We start from the raw sequence: 20,361 nt of genomic DNA on the forward strand, positions 1-20,361 counted from the left end.
ATCTAATGATTCATTCACTCCTGGAAAAGATAATTGCATATTACTTTACAAAGATTTTTTGAAAAGTACAGATGCTCGGAAGCTGATCGAGATTTAGGGACCATACAAAAGATGGTTGAAAGACATTTCCCAAATCAAGAATAAAAACAATATTTTGTACAGCAGATTCAAGCATATTCCAAGAAATTCAAGATTCCGGAATCAAGAGTCATCAAAATTGACAATCAGAGATTGAGATTTCTCTCCAAATCCTAAAAAAACATATTTCACATATACATTTTAGGCATACATAAGAGCATTGCATCCATAACATCACATATGTGTCTCATTTTGCAGATTCATGAGTTAATTTTAACTTCGCAGCGAAGGATATTGGACTCGAGACAACACAAGATTGAATTTCAACTTCACAACGAAGGATATCAAACTCAAAGCCAATTTGGTGAAACTTACAAGATTGGATTTCAACTTCACAAAGAAGGAATATCCAACTCAAAGCCAATTTGGTGAAGCACAATATTGGATTTCAACTTCACAGCGAAGGATATCCAACTAAAAGCCAATTTGGTGAAACAATACTTGGATTTCAACTTCACAACGAAGGATATCTAACTCAAAGCCAATTTGGTGAAGCACAAGATTAGATTTCAACTTCACAACGAAGGATATCCAACTCAAAGTCAATTTGGTGAAACAATACTTGTATTTCAACTTCACAACGAAGGATATCAAACTCAAAGCCAATTTGGTGAAATTTACAAGATTGGATATTAACTTCACAACGAAGGATATCCAACTTAAAGTCAATTCGGTGAAGCAGTACTTGGATTTCAACTTCACAGCGAAGGATATCCAACTCAAAGTCGATTTGGTGAGACACAAGATTGGATTTCAACTTCACAACGAAGGATATCCAACTCAAAGCTAAATTGGTGAAGCAATATTTGGATTTCAACTTCACAACGAAGGATATCAAACTTAAAGCCAATTTGGTGAAACTTGCAAGATTGGATTTTAACTTCACAACGAATGATATCCAACTTAAAGTCAATTTTGAAGCTATGCAAGATTGAATTTCAACTCACGACTAAGGATATTAAACTCAAAGCTCAACTTCACGACGAGGGAGCCACCCAAAATTTGAACTTCACAAAGAATGATATCGTGCCCAATGGATCGATTTAGTGTCACAACATTGTCCTCCATCGACCAGATATCCTTATCACGTATGAGCTGTGTCAACCTTAGATAACCAGTTATCCAACTCGGTTACAACCCGACCCGGACCCGGTTGCAGCAACCCATACTCGTGCCATTTCTAGCTCCCACGTGAAGCACCACGCCCGAGCAACTCATGCCCATTATGCTCGTGCCATACCTGTCTGCCACCACCATGTTAGTGCCATTACCTGCAGCACTCATCACTCCATTACCCATATTTAATGGAAATCAACAAATTCCAATGAGGTGGTGTGTATAACATGTTAATGGAACAATATTAAAAGGAAGAATGTGGAGCAAACGAAAGTGGGGGAATTATTATTTAATAATTGTAATTTTGGGCTATAAGAAGGGAATGATACGAGTAGGAAGGAAGGGAAGAAAAGTGAGGGAGCATATATTCGTTTTGTAACATGTGTTAGGTGCATGTAAGAATAGCGCTCGGGGTCCCTCAAATTTTGTAAGAACTGCAATCAGGTTATATAATGAAGTTTTTATCTTTAAAAAAATCTAAAATGAATTGATAAAAACATACAATACTTAAACATGAATAAATTAAAGTAAGATGGCTAGATCTCAAATATAAGCATAATTATTCATACAAGCAAGGACAAAATCAAAATTCTCAACAACTAGTAAGCTCAAAATGAAAAAAGGTAAAAACTTCATTATATAACCTGATTGCAGTTCTTACAAAATTTGAGGGACCCCGAGCGCTATCCTTCCCTTCTTATAGCCCAAAATTACAATTATTAAATAATAATTCCCCCCACTTTCGTTTGCTCTCCATTCTTCCTTTTAATATTGTTCTATTAATATGCTATACCCACTACCTCATTGGAATCTATTGATTTCCATTAAATATGGGTAGTGGAGCGATGGGTGTTGCAGGTAATGGCACTAACATGTTGGTGGCCGACAGGTATGGGACGAGCATAGTGGATATGAGTTACTCGGGTGTGGTGCTTCACGTGGGAGTTGGAAATGGCACGAGTATGGGTTGTTGCAACCGGGTCCGGGTCGGGTTGTAACCGAGTTGGATGTAACTGGGTCTTTGTTTTGTGGGTCTGTAAACATTGTAATTTTGTTTTAATAATAATAATTTTTAAAGCCCAGACAAAAATAGGTGTTTACAGCTGTCCCTCTTTGCACATTCTTGTGTTAACAAGAATAGTGCAAAGACAACCAATTTTTTAGTTTTGAGATTTGTTGTTTGATTTGGGAGACGACGCTGCTCATACGTGATGAAGAGTTCGGATCGTCTAAGGGTGATAAAACTCCTACATAATGAGGAGATCTAGTCAGGGGATAACATTGCTTATACTATGATGAATCTTGGCCATCTTTAGGAAGGGTGATAACACGGTTTCTACGTGATGAGGACGGCTGATTATCTAGGTTGACATAGCTCCTACTTAATAAGGAAATCTAGTCGGGTGATGATACGGTTCCTACGCGATGAGGACGACAGACCATCTAAGGGTGATAACACGGTTCTTACATGATGAGGACGACTGATTATCTGGGTTGACACAGCTCATACATAATGAGGAGATATGGTCAGTTGATGACACGACTCATACGTAATGAAGAGTTCTGGCCATCTAAAGGTGATAACACGGTTCCTACGTGATGAGGACGGCTGGTTATCTGGTTGAAACGGTTGCTACTTGATGAGGACGGCTGGTCAGGGATGACATTGCTCATATTATGATGAATCTTGGCCATATAAGGATTTTGGTTTCAAAAGAAATCGACTTAGAGATGATGCTTCAAAAGAAGTTTCAAAAGAAAAAATTTTGTTTCCAAAGAAACAAACTAAAGATTTTTCTTAAGAAGAAATTGTCTCAAAAGAGATAATTTTGTTTTTTTAGAAAACACCATCAAAGGTGATAGATATTCTGCTTGCTCCTTCATGTTGAGGAAATATCTTCAGAAGATCTGTTTATCATTTCTGAACATTGATTTTTAAAAATAATGCATTTTTGACTGATTATTTTGGATATTATGATGGATGTCAAAATTGCACATGATGAATACAAAAGTACAAATTTCATGCGTCTTGTATGTATGTATGTATTCTTGGTGGGAATAATTACATGAGCAGGCATTCTATCCCTGATTTAGTTTGTCTTCATTTCCACAAGGGTGTACTCTTGCAAACCTCAACCTGAGAATTTATTTTCCTTGTCCCATCAAATTTTTGCCTAAAAAATTTTGGGTTCCCTTGCCCCAGCTTCGAATCTTGAGCTTTGAAAAGATATTCGTTGAATTCCAAGATATTTCCAAAGAACTTATCTTGTTTGAAAATGCTTTTCTTCATTTTAATTTTCAAAATTTTGAAAAATATCAAAAGAAAATTTAAAAATGTTGTCTCCTTTCTATGTTTCATAATTGAAGCAAATCATAAAACAAGAATTCATTAGATATCAAAAGAATCAAATGCTCTTTTAATATTTGATAGATCAAATCTTTGACAAATATCAAGATCGAAAAGGTTGGTTCAGAGGTTGTTTACCTAAATCATAAGGTTTGTTTCCTCAATTCGTTCATGACTTGCCTCTCTTTCTTGGTTTGCCATTTTAATTGGATACGAACAAAATGACATATCTAGCATAGTCAATAGCTAGAATTTTTAGAACAATTCTGTTTTAGTTCTCTGATATCTTTCATTTGTTCAAGCTTTGTAGATTCCTTTAGCCAAGGTTGTGCAAAAAATATCGATATAAAAATGAGATTTCTGAGTACTCGTGTGTGTTCGACTATAACAGGTGTTCCTCAACTCTCTTAGTCTATATTCACCGAAACTCCTTATTTAGTAAATTTGATTTAATTTGCCATTATCTGGCTAGCTAAATCTTTTTTCATAAAGCCGGGGAGTTTAACCAATTGTTATAGAGAGACATCTCAAGTTTTATTGTATATATATTATAATCACCTTTATCAGGCTAGCTGAATGATTCATGTCGTCACAAAGTCTTTGACTTGACAATCACAGTGGAACATACACCGAATTGCCAAATACCCGATCAATGTCATGGTTTGAATATAATCTATTCATAAAGCCAAGACTTTCGAGTTTCCCTCTATAACTAATTGCTTTAGCGGAATATCTCAACTTTATTGTATACATGTTATATATATATATTTGTTGGGTAAACGGATTTTATTTCTTAAGTTCATTGAGGAGAACCTGTTATAATCTAGGTGTTTGTTGAAGGTCAGAAAATTTCATCATTAGAGTTCAATTCCCAAGCAATTGATCTAAACTAAATTCACCTACTTAACCATTCTATCTGAGAAGATCATGATCATCATTGAACGTCATCAACAAAAGTAGAAACCAATTAGCTTTGCAATTTTATGTGTCAGATGGTCCATTTTGTTCGCTCTTAGCACATACCTGAATTCCAAAATGATTGATTGTACATACGAGGAGAGAGCTAGCTTGATCCCTGTAAAAGAAGGGTATGTGTTCTGTTGTATGTTTTGGATCAAGGGGTCCTTGTTTTGCAGGAGTTCAATCTTGTCATTTGTCAAAGATTTACAACCTCAATTATTAAAGAATTTTTAATTAAGGTGATATTAAAAATATTCAATATTAAAATTTGCTAATTGCTCATTTACTCAGAAGTAAGCATTTTATTTAAAATGTTTGCTCATCAAAACATTTAAACATAAACATAAAAATAGGTTCAAACAAGATAACATGCATCTGATGATGCAAAACTTCTGATGGATGCCCCAATAATCTCCTGATCAGAATGCCCCAACCATCTCCTGATCAGAATGCCCCATTACACATTGAATGTCAATACCCCTGAATCGATCAGATCTTGGACCTTGCGCTTCAATACCTTACAATTTTCAGTGGTATGCCCTGAGCTCCCAATGTGATAGCTGCATATGACATTAATATCATGGCCTTCAGGATATGTGTCCTCTCTTGGTTTGGATTGAACTGGAATCACCAGGTTGTTCTCAATTAGCACTAGGAGCAATTCCTCATATATCATCGGAATTGGATTGATACGAGTCTTTTTACGAAAAACATTGAGACACGGTTCTCAGTCTAGCTAAATCCACTATACTGATTTCAGCTCTTTCCTCAATGTCAGTATGGCTAGTACCACCTATCTGACCATTCTTGATAGCTCTTTCGATCATTTCTCTGCATATGACGATGTCAGAGAAACTCTTAGTGGCAACCCTTATCATGTAGTCGATATATGGGGACTGTAATGTATCTATGAATAGAGTGATGAACTCTCTTTCAGTCATTGGTGGATGCATTTGAGATACGATATCCCTCCATCGTGGAGCATATTGTCGAAAAATCTCATCTCCATATTCTGCAGCGTTATTCGATCAGGTACCATATCAATCATGTGCTTGTATTGGTTCATAAAGGCACTAGCCAAATCCTTCCAAGAGCAGACTCGAGTACGACTTAATTGGTTATACCACCTAGAAGCGGGTTCAGTCAGGCTGTCTTGGAAGTAGTGGATCAACATCCGATCATTTTTAGTATATCCAGTCATCCTTCGAATAAACATCGTGAGTTGAGCATTAGGGTAACTGGTTCCATTGTACTTTTCAAACTCGGGCATCTTGAATTTGGGCGGAAGCACCAAGTTAGGAACTAATATTAGTTATGTTGCATCCATTTCGTTGAGAGAGCTCTGTCCTTTCATTCCCTTGAATATCTCTCTGCCCTATTGTTTTAAATTCTCTGAGATCTCATTCTTGGCTCTTCTCATTGCCTTAGGAACGGATATGTTATGATCTTTAGAATTATCCTGAGGATTTAACACAGTTGTATGAATTTTAGTGGCAGAGAATCTTGCTTGATGGCTTGGAAGCTTGTGGGGCGAAATGAGTCGATTTATTAGCATGGGCCATCACACCTTCGGAGGTTCCTCTGATCGAAGAAATCTTCTCCTTGTCTCTTTCTTGGTTGAGCCCAGCCAATTTTTCTACCATTTGGTCTACTAGGTCTTTTTAGTTTTTCAAGATACACTCCATGGTGGTCTTTTGTGCCTGTTTCATTTTAGATTCCCACTCTTTCAGTTCTTTCTTCAATTGCTCAAATTTGACTTTCATTCTTATTACCGTGTGAATGTAGTTACTGTTAGAAGCACTTCTTCAAAGTTTCCCACAATATATGATTAATTTATGTAAAAATGCTTAAATGAATATCATGCAAATGCAGATGCAAAAATGTTGATCTCAACGATGGATATCATATAATAATTTTCACCAGAAATAAAAGCTTTCACATTACAAGACAGTCCACTTTACAGACATACCTTTGCTTAGGTGTTGAGTCTAAAGTGGATAGCCGCTTCATCTTGGATCTTCGTCCTTGAAAATGTTCCCCTCAATCATTCTGCTAACGCCCCGACGATGCTGAAGTGCATTACTCCTTGATAGTTGATGAAATGATCATAGATAATAATCTATTACTGGATTACTCATTGGATCAATGGATCATCATTTCAGTCTCGAATGTTGCACGATCTTCGAGCTCACTGCTTCATCTTGGATCTTCGTCTTTGGAATTGATGCCCCTCAATGCTCTATAAACTAATTTGGTTAATGCCTCGACGGTGCTGAAGTCAGTACGTCGCTCCTTGATGACTAGTTATGATATGATCGTAGATAAGAATCTACTGTTGGATTACTTCTTGGATCAATGGATCAACTTTCCAATCTCAAATGTTGCACGATCTTCGAACAAGTCTCATTCTGTATTTTGGACTTTTCTTAACCCTCAATGCATGTCTGTGTATGCGACTGCTTGATTGAATTTTTTTTATCTCTTGTGCAAAATTTCCACTTGAGTATCCCCTTGCGATCAACACTTTTGCATTATGTTATGTTGATGCAATGCAATGCAAAGAAAGATAAAAAATGATACAAACAAAAGAAATAAGTTAGTGTACACAAACAAAAGAAAAGAAATTAGTCAGTACATGTAAGATAATCGATACAGATAAAAATGTTATTCAAAGATGAATATAACACCTACCCCATCATGATATCTATCCAAACATGCTTAAATTAAATAATATTCTTACACAGACATGCTTTCTATCTACAATGATATATTTACAAGAAATTAATCCTAACCACATAGTATCTAGTTCGCATGCTTTTATTCGAAAAAATATATTCTACAAATTTAAAGCAAAAGATAAGGGTTTAGAAACGCTCCTCCTTTGTGTACACTTAGTTTGTGTATCTACTGACAGATAGAGGTTCGATATGTCTATATATAGGGTGACCATTCTAGGGTTCACTATATGCATGGTTTCGGCTCTAACAGGAAAAGGGTACTCAAATTATCCTTGATGTCAGTGTCCCATTGGGCTACTAAACCCTCGATCCTCACCCATTACAAGTTTCGAGCGGAACGAGTTCAATTTGAGAGGATACATTCCCTTATGCCTGTGCGGAGAATAAATTCACACGAAGACATAAAGTATATGAATCTCAAAGGTTACTTGTTCGGCCCGCACGGAGAATAAATTATCACGAAGGAGTCGCTTTCCCCCATTTAGAAAGGGTTCATAGCTCGGGTATAGAACTTATGTTATGCAAAAGCCCGTGATGTGTGTGAGGAGGAACATTCAACCTTTTGGCTCAAAAGAAAAACGAAACCTCTTGACAAAAACTTGAACATATCTGAAAGCAAAAATTCAAATGTTAGTATGACAATAAAAATAATGAAGCAATTAAAAACTTCAATAAAAGGATCATAAGTTAACTAAAGACTCGAACTCATAATTTTCACCACAACAACAATGAGTAAACGACTTACAGCCTGACTCTCTGAAAAAGTCTTCAGCGGAGTCGTCAAGTTATCGTAACCGTTTTTAGGTGGAACAATTGCTAGTTTTTAAAAACAGTCACGACTTTAATTTTGGAAAATTCGGTGATTTTGGATTAATTTGAATTAAATTGAAAATAGTCGCCATCAACCTTTGGGTTAGGTAAGTCGAACAACTGAAAACATCTTTTAAAAACAATTTTAAGAAAAATCTTTTTTTGAAGAAAAACGCTAGTCTACATTTACCAAAGATTCAATTAAAACGGGTTTGGGAGTCGGTTACGCGTGGGGAAGGATTGGCACCCCCACAGCGCCCAAAATTTTGGTACTGTGTCACACGTTGTCGTAATTGGTAAAAATCATGAATTGAATATAAAGTTAAAATATAATTCATTTATTGAATATTGTCATTTCGTTAAAACGTCATATCAGATTGTACTATATCGATCAAATGATACTTTACACGCCCGTTCTGTAAATACGTGTTCTTGAAAATATTTAGAAAAGTGATATTAAACATATTAGTAAGTAAAATGAGTACTTTCTGATTGTTCAAAAATATAAGTTATAAATAATACATACATGAGTATATGAAGATCAAAATATGGTAAATAAATATATACATAATCATAAAAATGAGAATATATTATATATGTATATAACTACTCGATATGTAGAAAAGTATATAAATGTTTAGTAAGTGTATATAATAAACGCATATATGCAATAAAATGTATAAAATACATTACTATATACAAACTATAAAACATTAATATGTATATATATATATATATATCTATATAATATAAGTCATATATATATTCGAATATGTGTATATATGTAAAAAACGCAAATGATAATATGGAAACCTTAAACAAGATTACAAATAAAATTAACTACACATACATGGTGATTAAGAAGGCTAAAGGATATTAATAATAACTTGTAATTCTAAACTACAAAATCAACAGTAAACTAGGACATTAATATTATATATGTACTGACGTTTTTCTTAATGATTTTAGATTTTCAAAATTTTATCTCAAGCTTTATACCCGAGCTCCGAACTGTTTAAGTTAGGGTGAAAGTGACGTCTTCGTGAGAATTTATTCTCCGTACACGCCTAGCAAGTAACCTTCGGGATTCATATACTTTATGTCTTCGTGTGAATTTATTCACCGTGTGAGCATAAGAGAATGTATCCTCTCGAGTTTAACTTAGTCCACATGAGCTTGTAATAGGCTTAGAACTAAGGGTTTGGCATGCATAAGGGGCACTAGCAAGGAGAACTCGAATACTTTTTTTTAGAATCTAAACCGGGAGACTATAGGGAATTATAGCCCACCCCAAAACCTCATTTCAAACCCTAGGCTACTTTGAGATTATTTCTTTTTTTATTTTCTGTTTTAAGCATGTGAACTAGAAATTTATGGGGTTAGGATTGGTTAAAAATTAACGTGTGGGATATAGATCATGTTCAGGTAGGAATAATAAGCATGTGGAGTATATATCATGTGGGGTAGAACATTTATTTTCATAATTGTTTTAATTATTATCTTTACCTTACTAACTCTTTTCATTGTTGTTCTCTTTTATTTTATTTTCATCATTTGCATCATTCAAAAGAGGTGTTGATCCACCAAAAACGTGTTCGTTAAACGTAAATAATCTTTATTAATGGACAAGGGTTATAATACAAGAGATGAAAAATTCAGAAGTCCAGCTATGGTTAGAGAATACTCAGAATGGATCGGGATTTACATTGTGCACACCAAAAGTCAACTTTTTGAGTTGACAATGGTTGCAGGGGCAAGACTCAAAATTGACATTTTTATACTATTAAAACTCAAGGCATTGAGTTGTTTATTTGAACATGAGCATTCTTCTAAGACACAACTTGGGGCATCTCCAGTGGAGTCGCTAAGCTGTCGCAACCGTCTTTCGGGTGGGCCCAGACTTGGCTCCGACTTGAATAAAATGATTTAGAGTCGTCAGCGACCATTTAAAAAATATTTAGGTTGATCGGATACCATCTTACCTGATCTGTGTTTTACCAGAAATATGTCGGGCTCGGGAGTCGATTACAGTCAAGGAAGAACTAACACTCTTGAACTGCCCTTTCGGTACCATTTAATTTATCGGTTGTCTTAATTGCGAAAATTAAAATTTAAATTAAAAATTTAAAAATTCGATCATAATTATTTACCTTTTGATCAAATAAATTTATCCTAAAAAAGATCATAAATAAAGTAAAAAAAATAAAACAAACAAAAACAAAGAGTTAATATTAAAATCGAAAATAAATAAAAGTAAATAAAAGGAATGAAAGAAAATTCAAATTAAAAAATTAAATTAGAAAGAATTAAAATTCATGGATCAAATTAATTCTAGGAATGAACTGCAAGAGAAAAAACATAAACTTAAAGGATTAATAGCAAAAAACAAAATTTTAAAGTACCAAAATAGCACAAACAGAAAATTAAATGATTAAAATAGTATTAACATAAACTAGAAGGATCTAATAAATAAATATGAACAAATAAGATTCTCAACAATAATTTTAAAAAAATACAGGGGCCTAAATTATAATAAAATCTAATTATGTGGATTAAAATGCAATAAAACAAATGATAGTAACTAAATAAAAATAAACATGGATCCAAATGTAAGAAATTAAAATTCAGTAGCTAAATTAAGATCTAACAAAGACTAAATTGAAATAAAATAAAACTACGTAATAAAATAAAAATAAATTAAAAACGAAAGGATTACTGACCAAAATGTAAAAATAAGGCTAAGTTATGGGGACTGAAATAGTGGATTTACCAAATAATTAAAATATGTATAACAAATAGGTGTAATACCAATTTTGGTCCTTATAGGGACCAAAATGTAAAAACACGGCTAAATTGGAGGCATTTAAGATGTAATTATACCATTAACTTTGCCTATATATACCAATCCTTTGTTTTTTTGTTTCATTTTCACACAAATCAGAAAAAAAAAAGGAGAGCTCTCTCAAATCACTAGGAAATTAACCCAAATATTCCTCGACGTTTCGACTTCTTACTCCGGCCACCGTGGTGATGAAACGACACCTTTTAGGTAAAACCTTTACTTTCTTTTTTAGAATATTCGTTAGCATTCATTTTTACTAAAAACGTTATTTATTTATGATTTTTGTTATTATTTCGAACAAGAAAAAAAATATGGCACTTATATTTCGAATACCAGAAAAAAAAAAACATAAAAAAAATACTTGTAAATATTGCTTCTTATTTTCTGAAAAAAAATCGAGAGGAACCGGGCTCCTTTCTTACATTTTCATTCGGCTTTTTATAGCCTTTTTGTTTTACAGATCTAGCATAAAAATATTATACACTTGATATTTGAATATAATATCTCGTGATTTTATTCCTTGTGAGTAAGACATGCATTAGTGGAAGTGGCGGCAGAGCACTTTGAGGCACCCAATTGTTTAGGGTTAGTGAGCCGGGTCGGGTCGGTTGGTCCTCGGGTCTGGACTTGAGTCGGGTCTCACGAGTTGGGTTGGATTCTGGACTCCAACTGGGTCTTGGGCTGCTGGGTTGTATTGGTGATTAGGCCTCATTTGGGTAATTGGTTCGGGCTTGAACTTAGGCCTGCAAAACAGTGTAAATATGTTAATAATAATGATAATAATAATGATAATAATAATAATAATAACAATAATAATAATATAATAATATATTTTAAGTCCGGTCAAAAACGGGTGTCTACACATATATAGGAAAAAACTACTTTTAGATGCAGGATATATAATTTTATGTAGTAGTATGATGCATTTCTTGGACGTGTCAATTTCGTTCTTGGAGTTCAACCTTCCTATGTGATCATATTCTGGCCGTATACTCCTAGCTCTTAGAGTCAATCACGTATTGAGTGAACTGAGGACAAGATTTATTCAGCTTGCTTCATTGATCATCATATGGGATTTACAACTTGGTCTTACTTCTAACTAACTCTGTGGATGAACTGGCTTTTTGTAGTGAAACATATTGAGTTGGGGATCTACTGATCTAATTTGATTTTATATTTTCAGTGTTTGTGCAGCTGGGATGATCCTGATAAAATGTTCACTGAAGTTGAGGGCTTATCCGAAGGCAGATTAATGTGAGCATTGTTATGCATGTTATTCTTCTATCCTGTTTTCCCCCCCAATGCAATTAACCACAAAAACCCTTTATCTCAGATGTCTGTTCTCCTAGTGTGCAACCTTTCCATGCTATAGCATTTCCCATTGATCCGATGCTTGCACTTGATACAAGGTATAAACATCTTTTCACAGCACCTTATGTTATTTTGCTGTGGCGTACTAGAGTTTTATAGTAACATTTCTTCCTCTGCAGCCGTGAATATGCTGCTCATTCCTCCTTGGCTGCATTTCGTTTTGCTCTTCCTCCTTTTAACCATCCTGCTCCAATTCCTATTAAGCATGATGATGGAAATCAGAGGCTAAAGGTTGGTTATATGAGCAGTGACTTAGGCAATCACCCCTTGTCACACCTCATGGGATCAGTATTTGGCATGCATAATAGAGAGAATGTAGAGGTTGTTCTCTTTACTTATTTTGGTGGTTAATCTTATTATGCTAGAAGTTTCTGGCCATGATTAACATGACAACATGGTGTTTGCAGGTATTTTGCTATGCCTTGAGTCAAAATGATGGCACTGAATGGAGACAGCATATCCAGTCTGAAACTGAGCATTTTATAGATGTATCTGCCATGACATAAGATATGATTGCCAAAATGATTAACAATGACGGAATACAGATTCTTATCAACCTGAATGGTTATACAAAGGTTGATATGATCAATTTTCTAATTCTTTGAGGAACCAAATTTTGTTTTCAGAGGCTTGCTATACTGAGTACTATGATACTATGATATGATAATTAAAAGTGAATCCAATATTTTTTCTTCAATTTTTTTGGCTTGTCTTATTAATAACACAAAGTTCCAAAAATGTCTAATATTTTTACTTTTCTGAATTATCAACTTTATGAAATTCTGATAAGAGATAATTTCTGCTCAATAATACAGGGTGCGAGGAATGAAATTTTCTCCATGCAGCCAGCACCTATACAGGTTTCTTATATGGGATTCCCTGGGACTACCGGTGCAGATTACATTGACTACTTGGTCACTGATGACGTAATAATTGATGCTTGAGGTAAAGTTAACCTCCATTTATGCTTATGTTCTTCAACTAAACTGCTATTTATATGCTTTCAGTTTGTCTCACCTTTGCGCTATGCAGATATTTATTCTGAGAAACTTGTCCATCTCCCTCATTGCTACTTTGTGAACGATTATAAGCAGGTGAGTGGACTCTTATTTATTTATTGGCAGTAGATTCTTATAACAGTAAATACCTGATTCTATAACTTTAATTGCTTTCAGAAAAATCGCGATGTGTTGGATCCAAATTCTCAGCACAAGCGATCTGATTATGGCCTTCCTGAAGATAAATTTATTTTTGCATGTTTCAATCAGTTGTATAAAATGGATCCTGAGATCTTTAATACGTGGTAATATGTGGATGATCCCCGAGTTTAGTGAATGTAATTTCCATATTTTGTCATTGAACTTACATGCATCTTTTTCTATTCAGGTGTAATATTCTTAAGCGTGTCCAAATAGTGCCCTTTGGCTGCTCAGATTCCCAGCTGCTGGAGAAATGAGGCTGCGAACATGTAGGTTCTGCATTTATGTTTTCTTTTCAGAACAAAGCCTTCAAAAATAATGCCTTTGTTTTATAATTCATATTTTTTTTATTGATGTTGATCTTCATTTCAGATGCTGTTGCTCAAGGGGTGCGGCCAGAGCAAATAATTTTCACAGATGTTGCAATGAAACATGAACATATCAGGCGCAGTGCTTTAGCTGATCTCTGTCTCGACACGTAAGTATTGTCTTCCCTGCTCTCAATCTTTAACAACATTTATTTTATCTGCAGCTCCGTAATGATGGTTGTGTTACTCTTTCTTTATAGCCCTTTATGCAATGCACATACTACTGGCACGGACGTGTTATGGGCTGGTTTACCTATGGTGATGCTGCCTCATGAGAAAATGGCTACACGGGTTGCTGGTTCACTTTGTCTAGCAACTGGTTTGGGGGAGGAGATGATTGTGAACTGGTAGGTGTTTAACGTTGTCCTAGGAGATTATGTATATTGGTATATGCATCGGGCAACATCATGTTCAGTCATCATTTCTTCATGGTCAAGTTGGCATTTCTAATAATTTTTATTGAAATTTCTTCCTGTGTTTTACAGTATGAATGAATACGAAGAAAGGGTCGTCACATTGGCATTAAATAGACAGAAGCTTCAGACTCTTACCAATAAACTCAAGGCAGCTCGTTTAACTTGCCCTCTTTTCGACACAGCACGCTAGGTAAAGCTTAATTAACGCTGCAGGTTATTATGTTTTGCATAATCCATCAGCATAAATGCTTGACAATTCGAGTTATAAACCGTGGCAGGTGAGGAATCTGGAAAGTTCTTACTTCAAAATGTGGAATCTGTATTGCTCGGGGCAGCAGCCCCAACACTTCAAAGTCACTGAAAATGACTTTGATTTCCCTTATGATAAATAAGAACAAACGGGGATTGTAGATAAAGAATGAAGAGGATATATTTATATAGAACAAGAGAGGTCCTACCTAGGATAAAAAGATTGCTCAGAGTTCATTAGTAGAAATGATATTAAGGTTGCCATATGATTTTACTGAGATAAGTTCCGTTTTCTTTCATGCATTTTATTTGCTTTATTTATGCCTGTTTGAAATTGAGATTGAAAAAAGGGTCAGAAATGGCGACCAACAATAGTGTTCCAGAAGATAACGTCGTCTTCATGAGATGAATTAGTTCAATGAATTGCAACCATGTGGATGGTTTCTTTCCTTTTTATGTGATGGCAACAGGATAATCTCATGAGCAGATTGACCAAATTTTTTGGATGGTGACAGGCTTTGATACCTTATCATAAAAAGGTACTTTCTTCTCTCTCTCTCTCTCCCTCTCTAGCTTTTTGAAAGCTTAAAGTTTTGAAACTACCATTTGTACAAATATGGCCGACTGGTTTTGCATAGCCCCCAAGCCAGGTGCCATGGCAGTCGTGTAGAATGCCGCCAACCGTGCCTACGGAGGAAACTGAGGAAACCGAGGCATCATGCTGCCAACCGTGCCTATGGAGGAAGCTGAGGAAACCGAGGCATCGACATTAAGGCAAACGTGCCTGTGCAAGATTGGCATTGGAAGATTGCATCAATGTGCTCCCCGTCTGATGCAAACGTGAAAACATTCTGATGCTTCCATATTTGCTACACTAGAAAAAAAAATTTCCAAGGAATACCATTAGAAAATAAGTTCAAACGTATATCCAAACAAGTACTAAGTTGGAAATTTATAATCTTATGACATGTTCACTATATCTAATAGGTTTTAACATATATCCGTACCAAGTTAGGATCAAGTATTAGGAGCAATGATCTATTAAGTGATTAAATCTAATTAAAAATTAGGAGGAATAAATTTTTTATCTAGCTAATTTTTAAATTAATAAGAAACTAAAATGTTGAAGAAGACCAAGGAAATGTTGAGATATTTACGAAATTGGACAAAGATAATAATATGAAACCATAAATAAAAAGAAAATGAATATATATATATATAATGTGAAAATTTTGGATGGTTAACTAATAACTATCATTAAAATTGTATTGTACAAGAGAGTTACAAATTTAAACATCATAATTCAAGAAAACTCTAGGTACATACATGCTTATCACATTTTAGATTGAATTGAACAAAATTCGGATTACAATTTTTAACAATTAAGATCAGTCTAACTTTAACTAGTTGTGTTGTTTGTTTGCTGTTGATTGAAGGAAGCAGACAGGTGTATTTATAGATGAAAACCTGTGAAAGTGGTCCTCATTTATCTACATCAAGTAAGTGAAGCTGTACGAATCTATTTACCTCAGTGATTAAAAAAAATATTTTTATTCTTAAAGATAATGAGTTTGAGAACCAGCGACCACGGATCCTTGCAATATTCCCCCGATGGCTACAGATTATATATTTTCAGGAAAGGTATATTCCTCAACAACTGCATTTCTTTATTACCTTTGCTCTGTCTCTTTGATTTATCCCAAGTATATATCATTAGAATAGTTCAAGGTTGTTGGAAAACATTTTCCATTATAGCTTCTGATACAAGACAAAAACACCCTACCAGCTAAAGAAAAAACCATCAAAATGGACAAATCAAGACTACAGGAAACTGGTACCAATGTTTTTGGGATGTTTTATCATTACCATTTAATTTGTAATGATTAAGTTCATAAAAGAGTGAGAACAGCAAATTTATTTATAATATATGGTATTGTGTATTTTAACCCAAAGTTGTACAGTTTTGTTTCACAAGAAGTTGGATGCAACTAAGTAGGCAAAAATAAGTTTTCAAGGTTAAAGAAAATTGCAGCTTTTTTTAATCATATGTTGTAACCATAATTAGTATAGAGAAGGATCCTTTATCTCACGGATGAACATAGCCATTGTATCCATTTTACAAATCCAAAGGAAAATCCATTTAACAAATCCATTGTTTCCGTTTAACAAATTTAAATAAATATACTCACTTAGCGGTCTCAATGATAAAATGAAATATTATTCTCCCTAGATGATTCGAATTCAAGGTTTGTAAGGTGTATATGCGCTAAATGGATACAATGGCTATGTTATTCTTCTAAGGGTGCATTTGATAATGCTGTCTAAGAGTACTTTTAGCTAAAAATCTTCTTTTAACCACAAAAGCAATATTAAACGGGTAAAAATTGAAAAAAAATGATGTGAAAATAATGGTTTCAAAATAACCGCAAAAGCACAGACTTTTAGCTTTTTCATTTTTCAACTTTACGTTTAAAAGAAAATTTATATACTTTTACCCTTATTAATACATGAGCTCCACTCATTTGTCTTGAAAAAAATTCAAATTTCTTCATTAGCTACCTATTTACATTTCATTTCAATAGTTTGATACTAATATATTTAAAAAATAATTCATTACTTAATAATTTATTTTAATTACTTAAAAGTAAATAAAATTTATGTTTTATATATTAAAATATTAATAATCATAGTATTAATAAGTGTAGATATAATTTAAATATTATATTTTTAATTTACAATATAATGTTTAAAATGAATGCTTTATCTTTTCAAAATCATTTTTTAACAATAATTTTAAATAGTTAAATTTTAAATTGTACTTTTGAAAAACACTTTTAAAATTTATTTTATGCATCGCTTTTGAAGGTCACTTTTCAAAAGAAATGCCAAATTGAAGAAAGACTATGCATAAATATTACTCTCTCCATCCCACTAAATGTATTCTTTCAATTTTTAAAATTCTCTCATTTAAAATGTTATATTAGAAAAGTCAATAAACTATACTTATATTTCTTTTTTTACCCATATGTTTTATTCTTTTACACCAATCAACACAAATGTGTCAAATCTATCAATAATTTTTTAGAGATAATTTTATCATTTTCCTGGATAAAATATATCTCGTAAAATTATGTTCATAATCAATATAAAATACAAATTATGAGACGGAGAGAATACCATTTATTCACGACATACTATTTAAAAAGATCCAAACAATTTTTTACCATTGACAGTCTAACAAAAGTAGCCATACTTATCTCTCTTAACTTTTTTTTTTGAGTTAATTGCATCACATGTGCTTAAAGTATGACATTAATTTTAAATTGGTCTCTAAACTTTTAGATATTTTAATTTCAACCCTAAACTATGACTACATTCTAAATTAGTCCTAAAACTTATGAACATTTTGATTTCATTCCCAAACTATGGGATTCGTTCTAAATTAGTCCACAAACTCTTTGAGCATTCCAAATTTATCCCAAACTATATTTATATACTAATCACATTCATTGTTAATAAAATTGTTAGGCTAAGTTATATTATTATATGTTTGAAAAAAAATTAGGTTAAATTGTGGTTGAAAATAATTCCATATTTGGATGAGTTTGGGGATAAAAGTGGAATATTCAAAAGTTTGGGGACCAATTTAGAAAAATGGTCATAGTTTAGGGAGAAAATTAGAATGTTCAAAATTTTAAGGACTAATTTAGAATGAGATTCATAGTTTGAGGATAAAATTAGAATATTCAAAAGTTTAGGGACCAATTTAAAATACGAGTCATAATTTAAGGACATATAATGCAATAAACTCCTTTTTTTCTTTCTAAAAGCTTATTGCGGATTGCATGCAGAATGAGTAGTAATTTTGTCTTAGCTTTTAACAATAGTCATAACTTCGCTTTGGATCCTCCACAAAGTCATATTCCATTATCTTATCTGAATGGGTATGGTGTGCCTTCTAAAGGAAAGTGTATCGTTAAAAATCTTTCTAACCCTACATGAAGGAAAATAATACATTCTCCTCCATAACCCCAAAGTCGTAACTTGCCTTTTGTCTTACCAAGTAATTGTTTGTATCATTCATTGGTTAGGTGAGCATTTCCTTTTATTAGGAGTGATATTTGAAAGGTTGGGGTTATGTTTGTTGTATCGTGTTGTCTATTTTTATTTTGTTGAGGAGAATGTATTTTTTTCTTCTATTTAGTGTTAAGGAGGTTTTTAACGAGACATTCTCTTGACTCTGTTTTTATGATTATATTAATAGAAATTATATTTAACAAGCAAAAAAAAAAAAAACCATATCTGAAATACTTTAAAAAAACAAAACATAAAGAGAAAGAGTAACATAAGATAGAATTGCACACTTCATAATGAACATGAAAACGAAATAGCCAAACATAAACATAGACAGAGAGGTTCAAAACTATAACAATGACAGGTGGGGGGAAAAAAACCAAAACAGCTCAAACCAACTCCATGTGATTCAATCAGAACTGTGTCTGAAGATATTCCACCAATTTCTTATCCAGTTTGAAGGCTTTAGCAAGCACATCAGGATTGATAGGTGAGTTAGAGCCGAACACTGCATTAGCAATGGTGATAACTCCCGGATTTTGGCTGCTAAGACTGGCAAAGGCGACGGCATTCGTCTTCCCGATATTGAATTGGAAATGAATGAGACCGACCGGGAAAACAAACACATCTCCAGTTTTAAGAACTTTGGTGAATAAACGATTATCGGGATTCGATGTCACGAAGCCGACGTACAGCTTACCCTTCGTCACGACTAGGACCTCGGTGGCTCTAGGGTGTGTGTGAGGAGGGTTTAGGCCACCATAAGGCGCATAGTCAATTCGAACCAGGGATATGCCGAGTGTGTTAAGTCCCGATATTTGATCAACATTGACCGGAGTGACCCTTGATCCCACCGCATTCGACGTGTTTCCGGCTTTATCGAGACCTGAAAAGAAGAAATCATTTGCAGTGACAAGCTTTGGGTCCTTGCAGAACTTCCCATTTACAAACACTGCAGGAAAAAAAACAAATGATGTTATTAGTTAACACAAACACTATCAAAAGACAATGTACAAGGTTAGTATGATTATATAAAAGGGAAAACTACGTGTTTTGTCACCTACTTATTCCTGCAGTTCTGTTTTGGTTACCAAACTATATTTTCTTTTAAAATCATACATAATGTTACGTTTTGATTCCGTTTTGATCACCCGCCATTAAAAAATAAACAAAACTAATGACGTGATGGTTTTTTTTTCAAATGATGACATTGCATTATCTTAAGGGGATATATCATTATCACCTTTAATTTTTTAACCACGAGTGACCAAAACGTAACTTTAGGTATGATTTTGAAAAAACAATAGTTAAGTGATCAAAATGGAACTGAAGGAATAGGCAAGTGACTAAATATGTAGTTTACCCAGTAAAAAATATACCAGCATTCTTGGTGCTATTGAGGGCTACACAGAAGTCCTGGAGAGAGCTGGGGTCTGAGGCTGAGGCGAAAGTGGAAGCCAAAGCCAAGAGGGAAAAAATTACAATAGAAGTGTTAGCTCCTTTCATTTTGGATCACTTTTCTATGTACTTTTAATTGTTTGCTTGATGAAGTTTTATTTGGCATACAGTGACTATTTATAGATGAACACTACTGGTCCTTGTATTTTTATTAATACTTAATATGGTTTCATGGCTACCTATTTTCTATTTCGGGGATGAATATATTATGCATGGCATCTCATTGGGACACCATTTGTCCACTAAAGCCCTTCGAAAAGACAAACATTAACAAA

General features: G+C 33.9%; 3 protein-coding genes across 4 annotated transcripts; 2 read left to right on the forward strand and 1 right to left on the reverse strand.

The window, feature by feature from the left end:
• The first annotated feature begins 11,057 nt into the window (after positions 1-11,057).
• Positions 11,058-13,693, forward strand: LOC120133719 (probable UDP-N-acetylglucosamine--peptide N-acetylglucosaminyltransferase SEC). Its single transcript, XM_039150241.1, has 8 exons — positions 11,058-11,158; positions 12,135-12,205; positions 12,285-12,360; positions 12,442-12,643; positions 12,730-12,897; positions 13,138-13,248; positions 13,330-13,416; positions 13,498-13,693. The coding sequence occupies exons 5-8, from the start codon at positions 12,832-12,834 to the stop codon at positions 13,627-13,629; spliced, it is 396 nt and encodes a 131-aa protein (XP_039006172.1). The 5' UTR covers positions 11,058-11,158; positions 12,135-12,205; positions 12,285-12,360; positions 12,442-12,643; positions 12,730-12,831; the 3' UTR covers positions 13,630-13,693.
• On the forward strand, positions 13,607-14,751 carry LOC120133720 (probable UDP-N-acetylglucosamine--peptide N-acetylglucosaminyltransferase SEC). Its single transcript, XM_039150242.1, has 6 exons — positions 13,607-13,625; positions 13,709-13,790; positions 13,894-13,999; positions 14,090-14,236; positions 14,375-14,495; positions 14,584-14,751. The coding sequence occupies exons 2-5, from the start codon at positions 13,775-13,777 to the stop codon at positions 14,493-14,495; spliced, it is 390 nt and encodes a 129-aa protein (XP_039006173.1). The 5' UTR covers positions 13,607-13,625; positions 13,709-13,774; the 3' UTR covers positions 14,584-14,751.
• Positions 14,752-18,936: 4,185 nt separating this feature from the next.
• On the reverse strand, positions 18,937-20,157 carry LOC120133571 (germin-like protein subfamily 1 member 13). 2 transcript variants are annotated; one of them, XM_039150134.1, is made up of 2 exons: positions 20,008-20,157; positions 18,937-19,580 (listed from the first exon to the last, which is right to left on the reverse strand). In XM_039150134.1, exons 1-2 carry the CDS (start codon positions 20,132-20,134, stop codon positions 19,042-19,044), a joined length of 666 nt encoding a protein of 221 aa, XP_039006065.1. In that variant the 5' UTR covers positions 20,135-20,157; the 3' UTR covers positions 18,937-19,041. The 2 variants fall into 2 exon arrangements, with proteins under 2 accessions (XP_039006065.1, XP_039006064.1); XM_039150133.1 differs by having other exon boundaries at positions 18,937-19,586.
• Between the last annotated feature and the right edge of the window lie 204 nt (positions 20,158-20,361).

This window comes from Hibiscus syriacus, unplaced genomic scaffold (genome assembly GCF_006381635.1).
Source record: "Hibiscus syriacus cultivar Baekdansim isolate YM2019G1 unplaced genomic scaffold, ASM638163v2 tig00110584_pilon, whole genome shotgun sequence".
In the NCBI taxonomy this organism is placed as follows: Eukaryota; Viridiplantae; Streptophyta; class Magnoliopsida; order Malvales; family Malvaceae; genus Hibiscus; species Hibiscus syriacus.